Source organism: Lichenostomus cassidix, chromosome 26, assembly GCF_008360975.1.
Source record: "Lichenostomus cassidix isolate B80296 chromosome 26, HeHo_3.0, whole genome shotgun sequence".
Lineage (NCBI taxonomy): Eukaryota > Metazoa > Chordata > Aves > Passeriformes > Meliphagidae > Lichenostomus > Lichenostomus cassidix.
This window is the reverse complement of record NC_139506.1, coordinates 2,670,158-2,684,692: the sequence shown is the minus strand read 5'-3', so window position 1 is coordinate 2,684,692 and position 14,535 is coordinate 2,670,158. Positions and strand designations below refer to the sequence as shown.

Here is a 14,535-nt window from a genome sequence, read left to right as displayed (position 1 = left end):
AGATGTTCTGACCCTGGAGGAAAATGGCTCCTTGAACCATCCCAGCTGGTTTGACTGAACAGCACCACAGCAGGGCCAGCCCAGTGTGTCCCCAGGGATGCTGTGGGGGACAGCCACTCCTGGACCAGGATGGTTCCTGCTGGAGTCCTGCCCTGCAGAGCCCAGGGAGGCACTGCCAGCACTGATACCCTGTTTGTCCAACACAGCTCTCCCTTGTTCCCCTGGGAGTTCTCATCTCCTCTCATTGCCCAAACCCTCCCTGCAAGGGATGCCTCGAGATGTGTATTCCTATCACACCTTGGGGCAGAAATACCTGCAGCTCTGGAACCTCCAGAGGGGTTCAAAACCCTGTAACACCACAGCCAGGCATCCTTCTCAGGCGTGGAGAGGATGGGGACAACAAGGGGTTCATGTTATAAATATAAAATCTGCTACAAAGAGAAGACATATATTGTACATCTTTGACCCATATACACAAGAACACAATATACACAGAACGCCTCGGAGGAGTGGGGACTTTGTAAGGAGGTTTTTGGGAGATGTTGCTCCCCTACCAGCACCCCCTCCGTGCCTTCCCCACACTCAGGATGGGGCTGTACTCACAGAACATCAGTCACCTAAAGTTCCACCAAGCTGGCACGCCTCACTGCAGGTGTGTGTGGATGGAGTGGTCGTGGCCCCCATCGTGCCTGCCCCGCTGCCCTGGGGGAGAGGTAGGCAAACAGCATGGAGACAAGGAGGGAGGGCAGGCACGAGGGACTCTCTTGTGAACCCACAGAGTGCTTGGGGGGTCTCTGGACCCTCGGAGCGAAGGTAGGCCCTGAGAGAAACTTCTTGCCCTGCCACCCTCGTGGGGAAGGATTTTGCGGCCAGGCAGGTCTCTGATAAGGCATTTTCATCTGGGAGTTGGCGCAAACAGTGTCAGAAGAGAGGAGGAGCAGATGGGCAGAGCACGTGGTGCAGGGCAACGGGAGGCAGCGAAGCCGAAGTGGTCCCAGCCAGACAAGCCCAGGACAGGGAGTGGAGAGGACAGGAGGGCTTCGTCTCCGGCTCAGTTTATCTGTAAAGCTTCCCCCGTGTTCTCCCTCAGCCCCTTGAAGCCTCCCTTCCTGGCGTGAGCCACCAGCACGGAGTGAAATACTGAGAGTCGTCAAAATGGCACATCCAGGCGCATGGAGTGGCAGACAGGCACACGTTCAGAGTTAAGACAAGAGTCCAGGTGAGCTTTGTACAGCGAGGAGCAGCTCCTGGCTGGAGTGTCCGAGGACTTGGGATGACAGAAATGCCACAGTGATCAGATCGGGCCAGGACAGGGGTGAGCACGGGAGAGAGGAGCCAGTCTGGGCACCTATCGGCGGTAATGGTTTGGGGCATCTGCAAACATGTACTTGAGTCTGTAGGCTTCAGCCAGCAGCAGCCCAATCTCTTCGTTACCCCAGTGTATCGTGGGCAGGTTTTGTAGCAACATCAGAAGGCCCTGGAAGAGGAGAAGATGCTTGGTTTGGAGAAGTTGAAGGCAGAGCAGAGATCCACAGCCGGCCTGACCAGTGGCAGCAGCGCTCAGGAACTTTTGCTCACCACAGGTCTGAAAGGCTCAGGGACAGCATTAAGATGTGCTTGTGTCTAGATCTGAACCAGTGAAGCACCCCCAAGCCCTTGAAATAAAGGGTGCTATTTCAGGGTTACAGCTGGATAATGGAGGGAAAACACTGGTCAGAGCTGGAATGTGATGTTGGAACCCTCCAACAGTTCAGTTCTCTGTCCTTACCACTGAAGGCTCAAAAGTTACTTTCAGGCAAAGCTCCTGAGATGATCTTGGAGCTCTCTGAGGTCACAGCTGTCTATGTCCATGCTGGGCTCCCAACCAGAGCAATTCCCTCCCCTCCACACCCAGGGAATCACCCCCAACCTCAGGGTCTTACTTGGAAGTCTTCCTCATCCAGGATCTCCTTCCGCCACTTGATCAAGAAGGCAGCACAGACATACAGATGGAAATGGGAGAATCCCTCTGGCTCCGACTGTGGATAGCAAAACTCTGGGTCACCTCCTGCAGCTCAGATGGAGAATGACTTCCCCAGACACAGATGTCCTGCTGGGCCACCCATCACCCAATGGCTATAAACATCCTGGGGCCACACTGCTTTGTTTCCCCCAGCTCCCCAGCTGGTGCCAGCTGGTGCCAGGAGGCACCCCCATCCTTGGGGACAGGGACACAGGTGACAGTGACAGCAGGGAGGTCAGAGGAGCCTGCCTACCTGGTAGGTGTCCCAGAGGCGGATGGTGCAGCGCAGCGGCAGCTCCCTCATGAGCAGGTTGTTCATCCAGCGAAAGGCAAACTGCAGGTACTCGACCTCGTACTTCCTAAAGTGATTATGTACCTGCTCTGAAACAGCACATTTCACTTACACACCTTTGGGTCACAGTGCCCCAGCTCCTGCACATGATCACAGCACATTGCCTTTCACACACAGTCAGGCTGAGACCTTTTCCTCCCAAACTCCTCACCCTGTGGTGTCACCAGGAGGTTTCTGGCTGACCCTGCACTGCCCTGGGTCCATGAGTGTTGTAAGAAGTGTCTACCCCTGCCCTGGAGTTCTCACAAAGGAGGCCTCCCTCTGCTGTGACAAACCTGAGCACATTCCCGTGTCACCTACCATCGATCCTGCTGACCAGCTCCTCCAGGGCTTTGACTTTCTTCTGGATCCCTGGCTGTGCAAAGGTGTAGTTGTCCTGTGGGGAGAAGCTCTGAGTCAGAAGCAGCAGCTTTAACAACAGCTCGGAATGATCACACCCAGATCAGCAGTTGGACAGGGAGATGAGATTATCATGAGGCAAGGAGACAGGGCTGCTGAGCACCAGGATGGTGTGCCTGCAGTGAATTCCCTGCTCAGGACAGGGCCATCTGGACAGCCACAGCACCCATCTCCCCAGCACTGCACTGGCAGATTTAGCTCAGTGAAGGAGCAAAATCTCCCTAATGCTGGAGCATGCAGAACACTCACCCAGACAGGGAGGGGAAACAACCCTGCCCCAGTGAGAGCAGAGGAATTCCCACGGCCCCAGGGGCTCACCTGTATCCCATCCAGCAGCTTGCTCATGCACCAAAAGCTGTCGGCTTCGATGCTCCGTAAAACATCCTGTGACAGGTTTGTCACATCAAAGTTTTCCACATCCTCCTCTGCAAAATGGAGAGAGAAGAGCATCAGGGAGATGGGGGACACCAGGGACTTGGGACAAACCCAGGGGCTTTATCAAGCCTGAGCATTTCAAGAGGCACTGCAACACTCCCTGTGTGTTAGGGATGTGCCTGGCACAGGTCACAGCAGCCATGTACTCACTTACTTCTCCAACTCAGCTGAAGAACCCCAAAAGACTTGTTGGCCATGCCCTGAACCCACTGCAGCTCCCCAGAGAACCACAGGAGGGATCCCACAGAGCTTTTGTCACCTTCTGGGACAAGGGCTGTGCAGGGACAAAGCTCTGGCACATTGGAACCCTTTTAGCCAGGACACACCTGCCCTGGGGAACAGCAGGTCTGTGCCAGCTGGGAGCACCACAGGGAGAACTGGGATTTGGGGAAACCTTCACAGCTGCCAGAAACCAGGGCAGGAGACACTGCTCTGGGCTTGGGGCAGCACAAGGGAGCTGCCAGTTGCTGCTCCCAGCTGGATTCATCAGCACCATCCCAGGACCAAAGCACAACAGACACACCCAGCCCAGAGGCTGCCAGCTTTGAGGGCCCAAGAGGAAGAACTGCCAAAGCTTCAGGAACCTCTACAGGAGAGCAGGACCCTCAGGCATAGCTGCAAGGACCCAAAAGCATGCAAACATCTTCCTGGGCAGCAAAAAAGGCACTGAGTTCAATCCAGCACAGGGACAGTTATGCCATGTGGCAGGGAGAGGGCTCAGCTTCCTGGGGTTTCCCCTCTGCTGGAGCCCAGCTGGCAGGAAGAGCTCCTGCAAAGACAAGCAGCCCCATGCATGGAAGAGCCTTGGTGTGGGGGAAGCAGAGATTTTGGCTTCAGAGCAGCTCCCTTCTTGCCTAGGTCCCTCACTGTTCACAGCTCTACTTCTAACCCAGTAAATCAATCCTGAGCAAGTGGCCTCAGCCAGGACTAAATGCCATGGATGCTGCTCAGGCCACAGGAGAAGCCTGTCAAAAGGAACCTGCTCAGATCTGAACTGCTCTTCACCTCCCAGAAAAGGGAATCCACATTTGGTGCCTTCTCCTTCAGGCTGTGAGGACCAACAGCACTTCCTAGGGATCAACCCTGACCACATGGCTACTCAAGTGGCAAGCAAGGTGGCTCAGCTCTTCATGATGTCCTCAGCAGAGGCAGGTCAGTGTCAGTTTACAAAGCCTTGACAGTGGAAGGCTTTCACTCACTTCAACTTTTGGATCAAACCTTAAAAATGTTTGTTCAACAGGATTTCTGTCACTAATACAGTCTTATAAATTCCTCTTTCATTCTATTTACAGTGCAAACTAAGAGCCTTTAAACACAGGGATTATGACATCCCAGCAGTAATGTCAACTGCCAAAACCAGCTAGAGCCAGAGAAAGAATAAAAATCCTGTGTGTGGAAAGGACTTGATCTCCAGCTAAAAGCAAGCGGCTGACAAGAAATCCAGAAGCAGCAGGGAGAAGTCAGTTTGCTTTCTGAAGCTCTCAGTTTGAGAAACACACCTGTACTAGCAGCAAGGGAGGGAATCTTTGTTTAAATAGTTTATTTTACATTCTCAGCAGGGTCTCTTTACACTTCACTCATCCCTCCTGGAGCAAGAACTGTCTCCCAGGTCCAAGCTTTGAAAGCAAGACTCTCCTCCAACTCTGTGTATCTCAGCTTTGCCTGGACTCCCTCAGTGCCTGAAAGATCCCATTCTCCTCCAAGCTGTTCAGTTTTGAGGTTGTTAAGTACATTCAAATGCAACTTCTGTGGGGCCCAGCAAGGTGATGAAACTGAAGTCAATTCAGCCAGGGAGCAGAGGTCGACACAAAAGGTCAAATCACAACTCCAGCCTGGCCCAGGCACTCTGAAGGAAGAGCACACCATCCCCTCCTCCAGCAAGGCAAGTTCTCCTCATGCCAGCATTTCACATCACTCCAAACCCCATGGCAGGAGTGCTTGGAGCAGCAAGTGTCACTTACCAACGTGCTCAGAGAGGAACACAACAAAGAACGGGGTGACCAGGTCATTGATGCCCTGCACATAGCCGCTGGCTGGGTGGCGAATGGCCCAGATAAACAGGATTCTCTCAAAAATCTAGGGAAGAACGAGGGAAAGCAGGAACCTGCATTAGCCATGCACAAAGGGAAGGCAGGAAAGCATAACTGCTAAGCTCAGGGAGTGCAGACCATGCACTGAAAGGCTTTTCTGTAGCAGAAAGGTAATGTTAGAAGCATAAAAGTCCTAGGAGAGATTCCTGTGTGAGCCACAGTTCCCTCACAGGCCAGCCCACTCTTCAGACAAGACAGTCCAGGCTTCTCATCAAATCCTCTGTCTGAAGAAATGCAGACCCAACTTTTCAAGACCTAGATACCTTAATATCCACAGGACAGGGCTGCCTCTTGGCAGAGCAGCCTCCTTAGCTGAACATCAGGTGGAAAGATGAGGTATCAGCACATACTTCCAGAAAAACACCACAGAGCAGCGTCCCTCACAACAACCAACATTCCCAGAGTGCCCCAACCCCCTGAACACCATGCTCTGACACACCACAAACACACACTGAGCTTGTTTCCAGAGAGGACAGGTGCCCACACCTCCTGGCCACCTCTCAAACCCCTCCCTGCCCAGGTTGCTCACATAAAAGAGGTTTTGAAGCAGAACAAAACTATCCTGTGTTCTGATTCAAATGCCTCCAGTTTGTTTCAAAACAAAAGCTCCAGGTCTTTACCAACTCTTTGCTACATCTTGCCAAAGAAAAGATCATGTCATAACCTCCAAGTTCCATGTCTTTCAGAAACATGGGACAAGACCAGACAGTTCCAGGAGGTATTTGCATCAGGAGCTGTCAGGCAGGGATTTTCCCCACCAAGTTAACTCACTAGCAGCAGTGCTGGCCTCACTCCACACACACATCCCATGGCAAATGTGGGGCAGGAGCTTCACCCCTCCTTACCTCCTGGACGAGTGGCTGCTGGAAGAGGGGAATGAGTGGGTTGGTCCTTGGAATGTCAATGTGAATCTGGAAAAGAGGGTGGGTTACACACACCAGCTGTGCTTCCCAGAGGCACAATAACTCATCACAGGCTAACAGAAAGGAATCCACCTTCAATGTCCCCCCAGGCAAGAGCTGGCAAGCACAGTGAGGGCTACAGATGACAGCTGCACTGAGCAAATCATCCTCAGTTTCACCTCCAATCTGCTCTGCTCAGGTGTAGGCAGGCAGAGCTGCGAAAGAGGTGAGCTCTGAAATTTATTATCAATTTAGGAAAAGCTTTAACTAACAAGGACAGAAGCATGGTGCCTTTTCCATAAGAGAGAAGATTCCTCCTAGCTACAGCTAGAGCAAGCCCTGGCATGACGAGCAGGAAGGGATGAGCAGGAAGAGAGAGGAAAGGGCTATACCCAAAGCAGAAAGGCAGGCAGAGGTTCCTACCTGTCTGTAGGTGTCCTGGTGGTGCTCCTCATTCCGGGAGTCGTAGTACTGCTGGATGAAGCCGAAGTACTCCTCCCTTTTCCTCTGCAGGGTCAGCTTCCTGCGCTCCGAGTTGGCAGGGAGATAGCCCTGCAGGGGGAGAACTCAGCTCAGGGCAGACCCTCCTTCCTCACCACCCCCTGAAATCCTGCCAGCTGTGCACCCAGAAACATCTGCCACACAGCTCAGCAGCTGGGGAAGGAGCTTTCATAGAATTTGGCTTTCCCAGCCCTGATCTTGGAGTAACCCAACTTCACTGGATTCAGTTTCCCAGAAGAGACTGAACCTCCCATTCCCATATCAATCTAGGCTTTGAGCTCAAAGAGGATGCAGCAATAACACTCCCTGACCAAAAATCCCTACAGCTCCCCTGTCAGCTGGGCACTGGTAGCACACAAGCAAAGCTGCTGTGTCACACACAGAGGTGTTGGAGCACATGTCCCTGGGGTGGCACAATACCCCAAACCCCAGTGTCACAGCCCTGGGTACTTACTGAGAGCAGGCGCCATGTCACAGGCCGCACCTCTCTGGGCACACCAGGCCAGCTGCATTTTCTCAGCTCATCTGCAAACGGACAGTGGTGGCAATGGATTAGATCCTAGGCACGTCCAGGCACCACTACACCTAGAAGGAGAGGAAAGCCCAGTCTGCTCCTGCAGGCTCTGGACACACTGAGCCTCCAGGAAGGCTCCCACATTAGCAATGACTGGGGATGTGGGTCTGCTGCAAGGAGAGATGATTTCAGCCCAGCTTGGGCACAGAACTGGGAGCTGCAGGTGGCAGAACCTCAGTTCTCATGCAGAGCCCAACAGCCCCCAGCGATCCCAACCATCCTGTGCAAGATGGAGAATGATTAGGGGCAGACAGGGAGTGCTTGGAGGACATCACCATCTGCCAACAGAGCGATTCCTGCAAACACCCCACCTGGTACAAGTGCAGGCAGTAATTTTTTCCACTCTGAAGCACACCTGATGCAGGCAGCAGATCCCCTCAGCCTTCCCTGCCCTCCCAGGCACCCTCATTTTGCCCCACTCACCCAGGTCGGTGTTGTGGCTGGAGAGGAGCTGCCGGAACTTCTCCAGGCGTGTCTTCTCCCTCACGGTCATGGGAGGAGCCCCAGAGGCATTTTGGTCAGAGATTCGAGCCACAAGTGGAATGACAGGCCGGAGGGGAAGGGACTGCTGCTTCTGCAGGGGGCTCCTCACACAGGCCTCCTCTGCAAGGACCAGATGCTGCACTGAGGTGGGGAAGGAGTTTCCACCTCTCCAACCCCACCTCACTCCTCCAGCCACTGTCAGACACTGCAGGTTTCACCCTTCTGTTCCTCAGCACCACTGAACAACATCACTGGCCCACTCAGATGGATCAGCTGCTTCACAGGCAGCTGTTGTGGCTCTCCCAACACTTCTTCCCATTTCTGCCTCCCTTTCCCCCTCCTTCATCCAGACACCTGGCTGCAAATGGATCAGACTTCCCTCTGCACGTGGGAAGCCATGGGCAGGACACAGGAGACAAGGCAGAACTGACCTTCAGATGTGCTCTGCTCTCCAGTGATCCAAACACCAATCAAGCTAATTGCTAGTGCAGAGAGAGGAGCTGATGGGCTGCCAGTGCCACCTCCTGGGGCACTCACTGCACAGGCAGACAGGGCAGGAGTGAACAGAGGCTGCTGCTACCCAATTCCCTGCCCAAGATGTGGTGTCAACAAGACCTCACCCAGCCCTTTGCTAAGAGCAGCACACCAAGCCACAGAGGAAGCAGACAGTGAGCAAGTCCCAGCAAGAACTTAACAGATGACTTAGCACCCAGACCATGGAATACTCTGGGACAATCATGCCTGTATGCAGAATACTGAGCAGCTGAGGACACTGAAGCATTAAAGCCAGGCCTCCAAAAATGGCTCCTTGGAGTACAGGATACTAAAAGGAAGAAAAAGCCTCTGTTGTGCTTACAGGCTGTGTCACATCCTCTTGTCCATACCCTGTGAGCAGCAACAAACAGCTGAGTTCAGTGGTCAAGTAGGAGAGCACTGGAGCAGGAGGCTGCTCCTGGAGATGGCTCTTACCAGAGGTCCTGGAGAGCTGTGCCTCGCTGCTGGACTTGATGACCTTGCAGTGGGTGGGAAGGTCCCCCAGGGCAGGCTGGCACCGCTCAGGCTTCACCCGCAGCTTGCTGTGGTTCTCCAAAACCTGTGCTGCCGTGGCCTTGGCCACTTTAGAGTTCAGAGTTTGCAAAGAGGATGAGGAGGAGGAGGAGAAGTCCTCGTCTTCGTCATCGCCGATGTCCCAGGCGTCGCTGGTGCTGCGGGCAAACTCGTGGAAGCTGGAGGCCTTCTTGCTTTTCATGGGCAGCCCAGGGGCCTTGGAGCGATCCTTGATGAAGCTGCAAGCCAGAGGAGCAGCATCAGAGCCATGCTGTTGGATGAGTTCATTTTCCTTCCTTTCCCCAAGCCCTCACTCCAATCAGCCAATCTTTTTCCAGTTTCCCTGCTCCTCCTCCCAGACCCAAGGAATATGCTAAGTCTCTCTCTCTGGGCTGCCCACCGCCAGGAGTGGCTGTCCCAGGCTGCTATGACAGCAGTCACAGAGGCCACAGCAGCAGCACACAGCTGGAGAGGTGCCAGGCTTCCTGGCTCAGAAGGGCAAAGGAGAGACATGTACAATTCCTCCAGCTCTTCCTTCCCCCACCCTACAAAAAACAGGTAGATTAACACCCAAAAAAACTCTTGCAACCTGGGGAGAGGCATGTCAGAGGTCAGACAGAGCAGGTCTCCTTCTGTGGACACTTCCAAAACAGCTGCAGCTGTTCCCAGCAGCCAGGCCAGCCTGGATCTTTCCTCAGGCACAGAAGGAATTTACTCCTAAGCTCCAGGAGTCAAAGTCCACCACCTGAAGCAGGGAACTTTCACTACTGCACAGCACGGGACAAGCAGACAGTTCAGATCAGGAATTCTGCCTTTTCCTGCCAGGAAGGCTGCTGCAGTTCTCCAGCCTTGTAACTGGACAGCTTTACCTCCCTTTCCCTTAACTCCCCCAGCTCCAAAGAGGAGCAGAAGGATCAGACATCACTGCTAAAAAAACAGTCTGTTTCCTTTGATGTGGCTGCTACTGTATGGACTTCTGGCCATGAAGGGCACCAGCAGATAAACTCTCCCTGCAAGCTTTGGTAGAGCTCAAGGCAGCACCACACCCCACTGCTGTCCTTCTTTGTGCAACATCACAGTGCCAGGGATGCTGGAGACCTCCACCTCCTGCAGAACTGAGCCCCAAACCTGCCAGATTCCTGCCTGAATCTCCAGGACACAATACTTACTTTTTGGTGAGCCGGGAATCCAGGGGAGGATGCTGTGCTCCATAGACAGGCTGAATGCTGCAGAAGGGGAAAAGAAAAAACCCAAGATGCTGTAAAAAGAGGTCCTACAAACAATCTCAGCCTAAACTGGGGTCACACTCCTTGCCTGCTATTGGGAGGTGAATAAAAGACCAAAAGCAGCATCAAAAACCTTCTAACTTAAGAGCCTTAGACCCAAAGTGTCACATTCAGATGAAGATTTGTTCTTTGCAGCAGCAAAGAGAAGCCTTGTTTAAACTCTTAGGCCTGGCCCAGCCTGAGCTGGGATTTAAGATCTGCTCTTTCCTGCACCACTAACTCACTCAAAGTGACCACATGTCTTGGTCTACCTGCTGCACACACTGATGTTCATTCTCTTTGCCAGCCAGGGGACTTCCAGTTTTGGCAACTCACCCTTCCAGGCCCTGTGGGACAGGGAAGGACTCTAGGCAGTGGCACTGGGGCTCCTCCATAAATGTACTTTAGGGTTTGAACCCCATGCTGGCTCTCAGGATCACAGCCAATGCCACGGAGAAGGAATGTCTGGTACAGTACGTGGTTTGACTCAGGTCCAAATCCCAGTTTAATCAACTACTTCCTATGTGGCCTGAAATGAATCACCACATCTCAGTGCCTTGGTTCCTTGGGACTAGTGGGACAAGGAGCCTGAGGGCTCCAGGCACTACATGGGGAGCATCACCTCAGAGAGGAGCTACTAAAAACATGCTCATTGCTGGTTTTACAGACTGTGGAGGTGAGACAGGAATCCTGAGTTATCACCTGCATTTGAGGAACTATTCACAGCCACCCCACCCTGGAAAATAACCTCTGGAAAACAAGTCCTGCAATGCCATGGCAGAGACAAAGGCCCATTCAGAGCTGGCACACAAGGAACAAGCTTCTCTTGGGTCAATAGAGCTGGCCTGGTTTCCAGGAGCTGCAGATGGTGCCCAGCAGTAAAACCAGCAGAGCCCAGCCATGGAGGAGAGGGATGGCAGCCTGGTGCAGCTGGAAAGCACACTGGGAACAAGCTGAGGATGCAGAAGCAACAGGTCCAGCTGGCAGGGAAGAGATGCAGAGAGCCAGAGGCTGGAAACAACCACAGCACAGAGAGATCCTGGTGGAGCAGCCCAGCAAGGGGTGGGCTCACCACTGCAGTGGTTGTCCCTCGTGGCTGGAAGTGCTGAAAAGGCTCACAGTGTTTATCCATCGAGGATTAAGCCTGGGATAAAGTGTGATGACTAATGAGCACCTGGAAGTCAGGACAGCAAATAAGCAGAGGCACCTCCATGGGTGGACATAGCAATGAGATGATGAGGAGGAGGAAAAACAAGCCCTCCAGATTGGCATTGCTTCCCAATGACTCTCCTTGCAGGACAGGAGCCAGCAGGGCATCTCCCATGGCCAGTACCAAACTCACATGTCCCATGATATTCAGCACAACTCTACTCCTCTCTGCCAGTGGGGAACTGCTTTGATTCACCTGTGAAGGGTGTGTGTCAGAGACAGGAGGGGATGTGGCAGTGCTGGGGGAGCAAACATTTCCTGAGGTTCTGAATCAGTGTTTGATACAACGGCAGAGAGTCCCACTTGCACACAGCTCTTTTTTAAAGTCTTACAACCCAGACACTCCCAAAGAATCTCAAGCTGATCTGTGCTCCCAAGCTCTCTGGGCTATTCCCCTGTTGTGTCCCAGTTTAAGCTCTTTGGGACAGTCATTTCTTGTCACCTGGATGCTCAGTGCAGTGTCCAAGGGGTGACCAAAGGTACAATGGCTGTGCTCCCCGTGTGACACCCCTGACAGGATCATCACAGGGCGTGGGTTATTGACACTGCCACAGAGCATAGCCATGAAACGTCAGTGCTCCTCTGGACACTGAATATATTTACTTCCAGGAGGATGTTTCTGCCCTTCCAAAACAGCATTTAAATAACCCCATCAGACCCTGGCTGCCCATCTCTCTAAAGAGCAGGGAATAAACAACACATCACAGAGGACAACACACCAGACCATTCTGCCAACACATCCCCAGAAAATTACTGGGCAGAGAATTCCCAGTGCAAAAACCACAAGACAGCACTGGAAAAACAAACAGCATTTACCAGTTCTAAACCTACCCCTAAAATCCACCCTAAATCTACAGGGACCAAAAGCTAATAAACTTTATTAGCAAATAAAAGCTAATATAACAAAGCCACCAAATGCACCAATTGTCATGGAAAAGGAAGCTAACACAGTATCCAAGTCCCTACAAAGCCTCCTTCTTGCCAGATTGTCAGGGGAAAGAAAGGAGAGAGCCAAGAATCTGTACAGGAGGGTCTCTCAAAGCTCAGACAAAAAAAGAAAAAAAGGAAAGGGAGCTTCATGTCTGGTGACCGATGCAGCACACCCCACCTCCACCTTCTGAGTCAGGCTGCTGAAGACCTGTTGGTCACTGTCCCTGGAAACCACCAGCACACAGGAGGTGACAAGGATCCAGGATATCTGCCAAGCAGGCAGTTAAGAGCAGGAGAGAACACTGCCAAAAACTTCACGATGTTCCATAGGCAGGACCTGCTGCTGGCCAGACCGGTTCACCTGGTTTGAGCTTTCCAAGGCAAAGCTCAAAAGTCACCAAATGCAGAAGAGAGGTGGTGTGCAAGACCACCAGCTGAGAGCATGGCTGAGACCTTCGGGTAAGGGACAGGAGCAGCTGGGAAATAACCCAGGGAAAACACAGAATTTTCCTCCCACAGGAGCAGTAGAGGAGGAACAGAGAGCTCCTTGCTCTCCCTTTGCTTGCCACAGACCTGGGCTGTCCAGCCAACCTGAAGGAGCTGCACAGTGACAAGCAGAGGAGTGAAAGCACATTAGAAAGAGATATTTAACTGGCCCAGCAGGATTTGAAGCCAGCTAAGCGTTTCAGCCTGCACCCGTACCCCAGGAGGCGAAGGGCAGGGTTCAGATAAGGCAAATGAGAGCAAAAGTGAGGAGCACCAGGCAGGAAAAGCACTTCAGAGAGCCTCCCCAGAGAGTTCGACACCCTCTTCCCTGTCAGCCTTGCTCCCAAGGCGTTGTAGGGAGCATCTTCTTCATAATTTCCAGCCTCTTCTTCCTAAATACTGCGTCAATCACACATTTCACTTGTTTCTCCCATCCCTGAGTGAGTAAAGGTGCCTTGAGAGGAACCTGGACAGCACAGCCAGAGGAACTGAGGCAGTGGGGATGCACACAGAGCCCTCTCTTGAGCAGAGGTGGACCAGGAGCGACATCCCAACAGGAGAGGACAGTGGGGGTTCCATGTGTTATCAGGGGCACCCCTTTGGGACAGAGCTGCTGCCGCCCAAGGCGACACCTCTGAGGGCTTTGGGCGAGGCTGAGTTTCCTGCAGTGTCTGTGGAAGGGAAGCTGGCACAGCCCCGGCTGCTGCAAAGGGCCTCCAATGCACCCTGAGCCTCCATCTGCTCCCCATGGGCACACAGGGCTCCCCGCGGCCCCGCACAGCCTGCCCTGCCCTGCCGATGAGGAGCAGCTCGGACTCTGCCCTTGTCCCTCATACACTGAGCCTCCCACCAGCAACACTCCGTCCCCAGCCCGCGGCCCTGGCATCGCCCCTGTCCAGGGAGGAACCCCGGCGCCCCAGCCAGCTCAGCCCCGCCGCCGGACGGATCCGCCTGCTATCCCCGAGCCCCGCAGGGTCCCTCAGCCCAGAGCCCGGCTGGTGACAGCCCCTTCCCCCGGCACGGCCACAGCTCCAGCCCCAGCCGGACGCGGGGGGCGCGGCCCTCGCACCCCTTCCCCGGGGCTCACCTGCCCGGCAGCTTGGCGCTCCGCTTCCAGAACTGCCTGCCGCTCTCGGCCGCCATGGCGGAGGGCGGGGCGGGCGCGGCGGGCCGGCCAGCCCGCGAGCGGGGAGCGGGGACCCCCGGCCGGCCGGCCCCCGGCGCGCTGCGGAGCAAGGCGCGGCCCCCGCAGCCGCCTCACGGCCGCCCGCCCGCAGCGCGCGGCGCCGCCATCTTGCCTCCGGGCGGGCCCGGCGCCGCCATTGGCCGCTGCGCGCGAGGCGTCGCGGATCGACCAATCGCCGGCGGGCACGGCGGTGACGATCCCCTAGGGGGCGGGGCCTGCCGCGCTGGAGGGGCGGGCGATACCATGGGGGGCGCGGGGGGGCAGCGGGAGGTACCACCGGGAGGTACCACCGGCAGCCGCCGGGGCGGCGGGATGACATCTGCCGCGTTTGGCTTTTCTGCCTCTCCTGCCTTTGCAGGGAATTCGCGGCTCGATTGCATCCCCGCCCTGCGCTCAGCTCGCCTGTCGGGCGGCATTTCAGCTCCGGGGAAGCGGCTGCTTCGGTCTGACACAGGAGCTGTTTCTGCTCAGACTTTGAGAATTAAAAATAAATAAATAAATTAAAAATTTTCCTCCAGGCAGCATGGCATGTTCTGCACCAGACGCTATTATTCGTCTTATTTATAGTGCGTAAAGCCCATAAATAGTGCTCCAGATGGGAGTAACACGATTCGTATTATTACTATTATTCTCCACCCCCCCCTTACTCCCATGTGGAGCACGAAAGAGTAATT

The 14,535-nt window shown here is 54.2% G+C and overlaps 1 protein-coding gene across 1 annotated transcript; it reads right to left on the bottom strand.

The window, feature by feature from the left end:
* Positions 1-432: 432 nt before the first annotated feature.
* Positions 433-13,926, bottom strand: TBC1D22B (TBC1 domain family member 22B). Its single transcript, XM_085083225.1, has 13 exons — positions 13,763-13,926; positions 9,955-10,011; positions 8,708-9,024; positions 7,679-7,858; positions 7,136-7,206; positions 6,604-6,732; positions 6,124-6,189; positions 5,150-5,264; positions 3,072-3,178; positions 2,655-2,730; positions 2,256-2,383; positions 1,923-2,018; positions 433-1,477 (listed from the first exon to the last, which is right to left on the bottom strand). The coding sequence occupies exons 1-13, from the start codon at positions 13,816-13,818 to the stop codon at positions 1,349-1,351; spliced, it is 1,527 nt and encodes a 508-aa protein (XP_084939351.1). The 5' UTR covers positions 13,819-13,926; the 3' UTR covers positions 433-1,348.
* Positions 13,927-14,535: the final 609 nt, after the last annotated feature.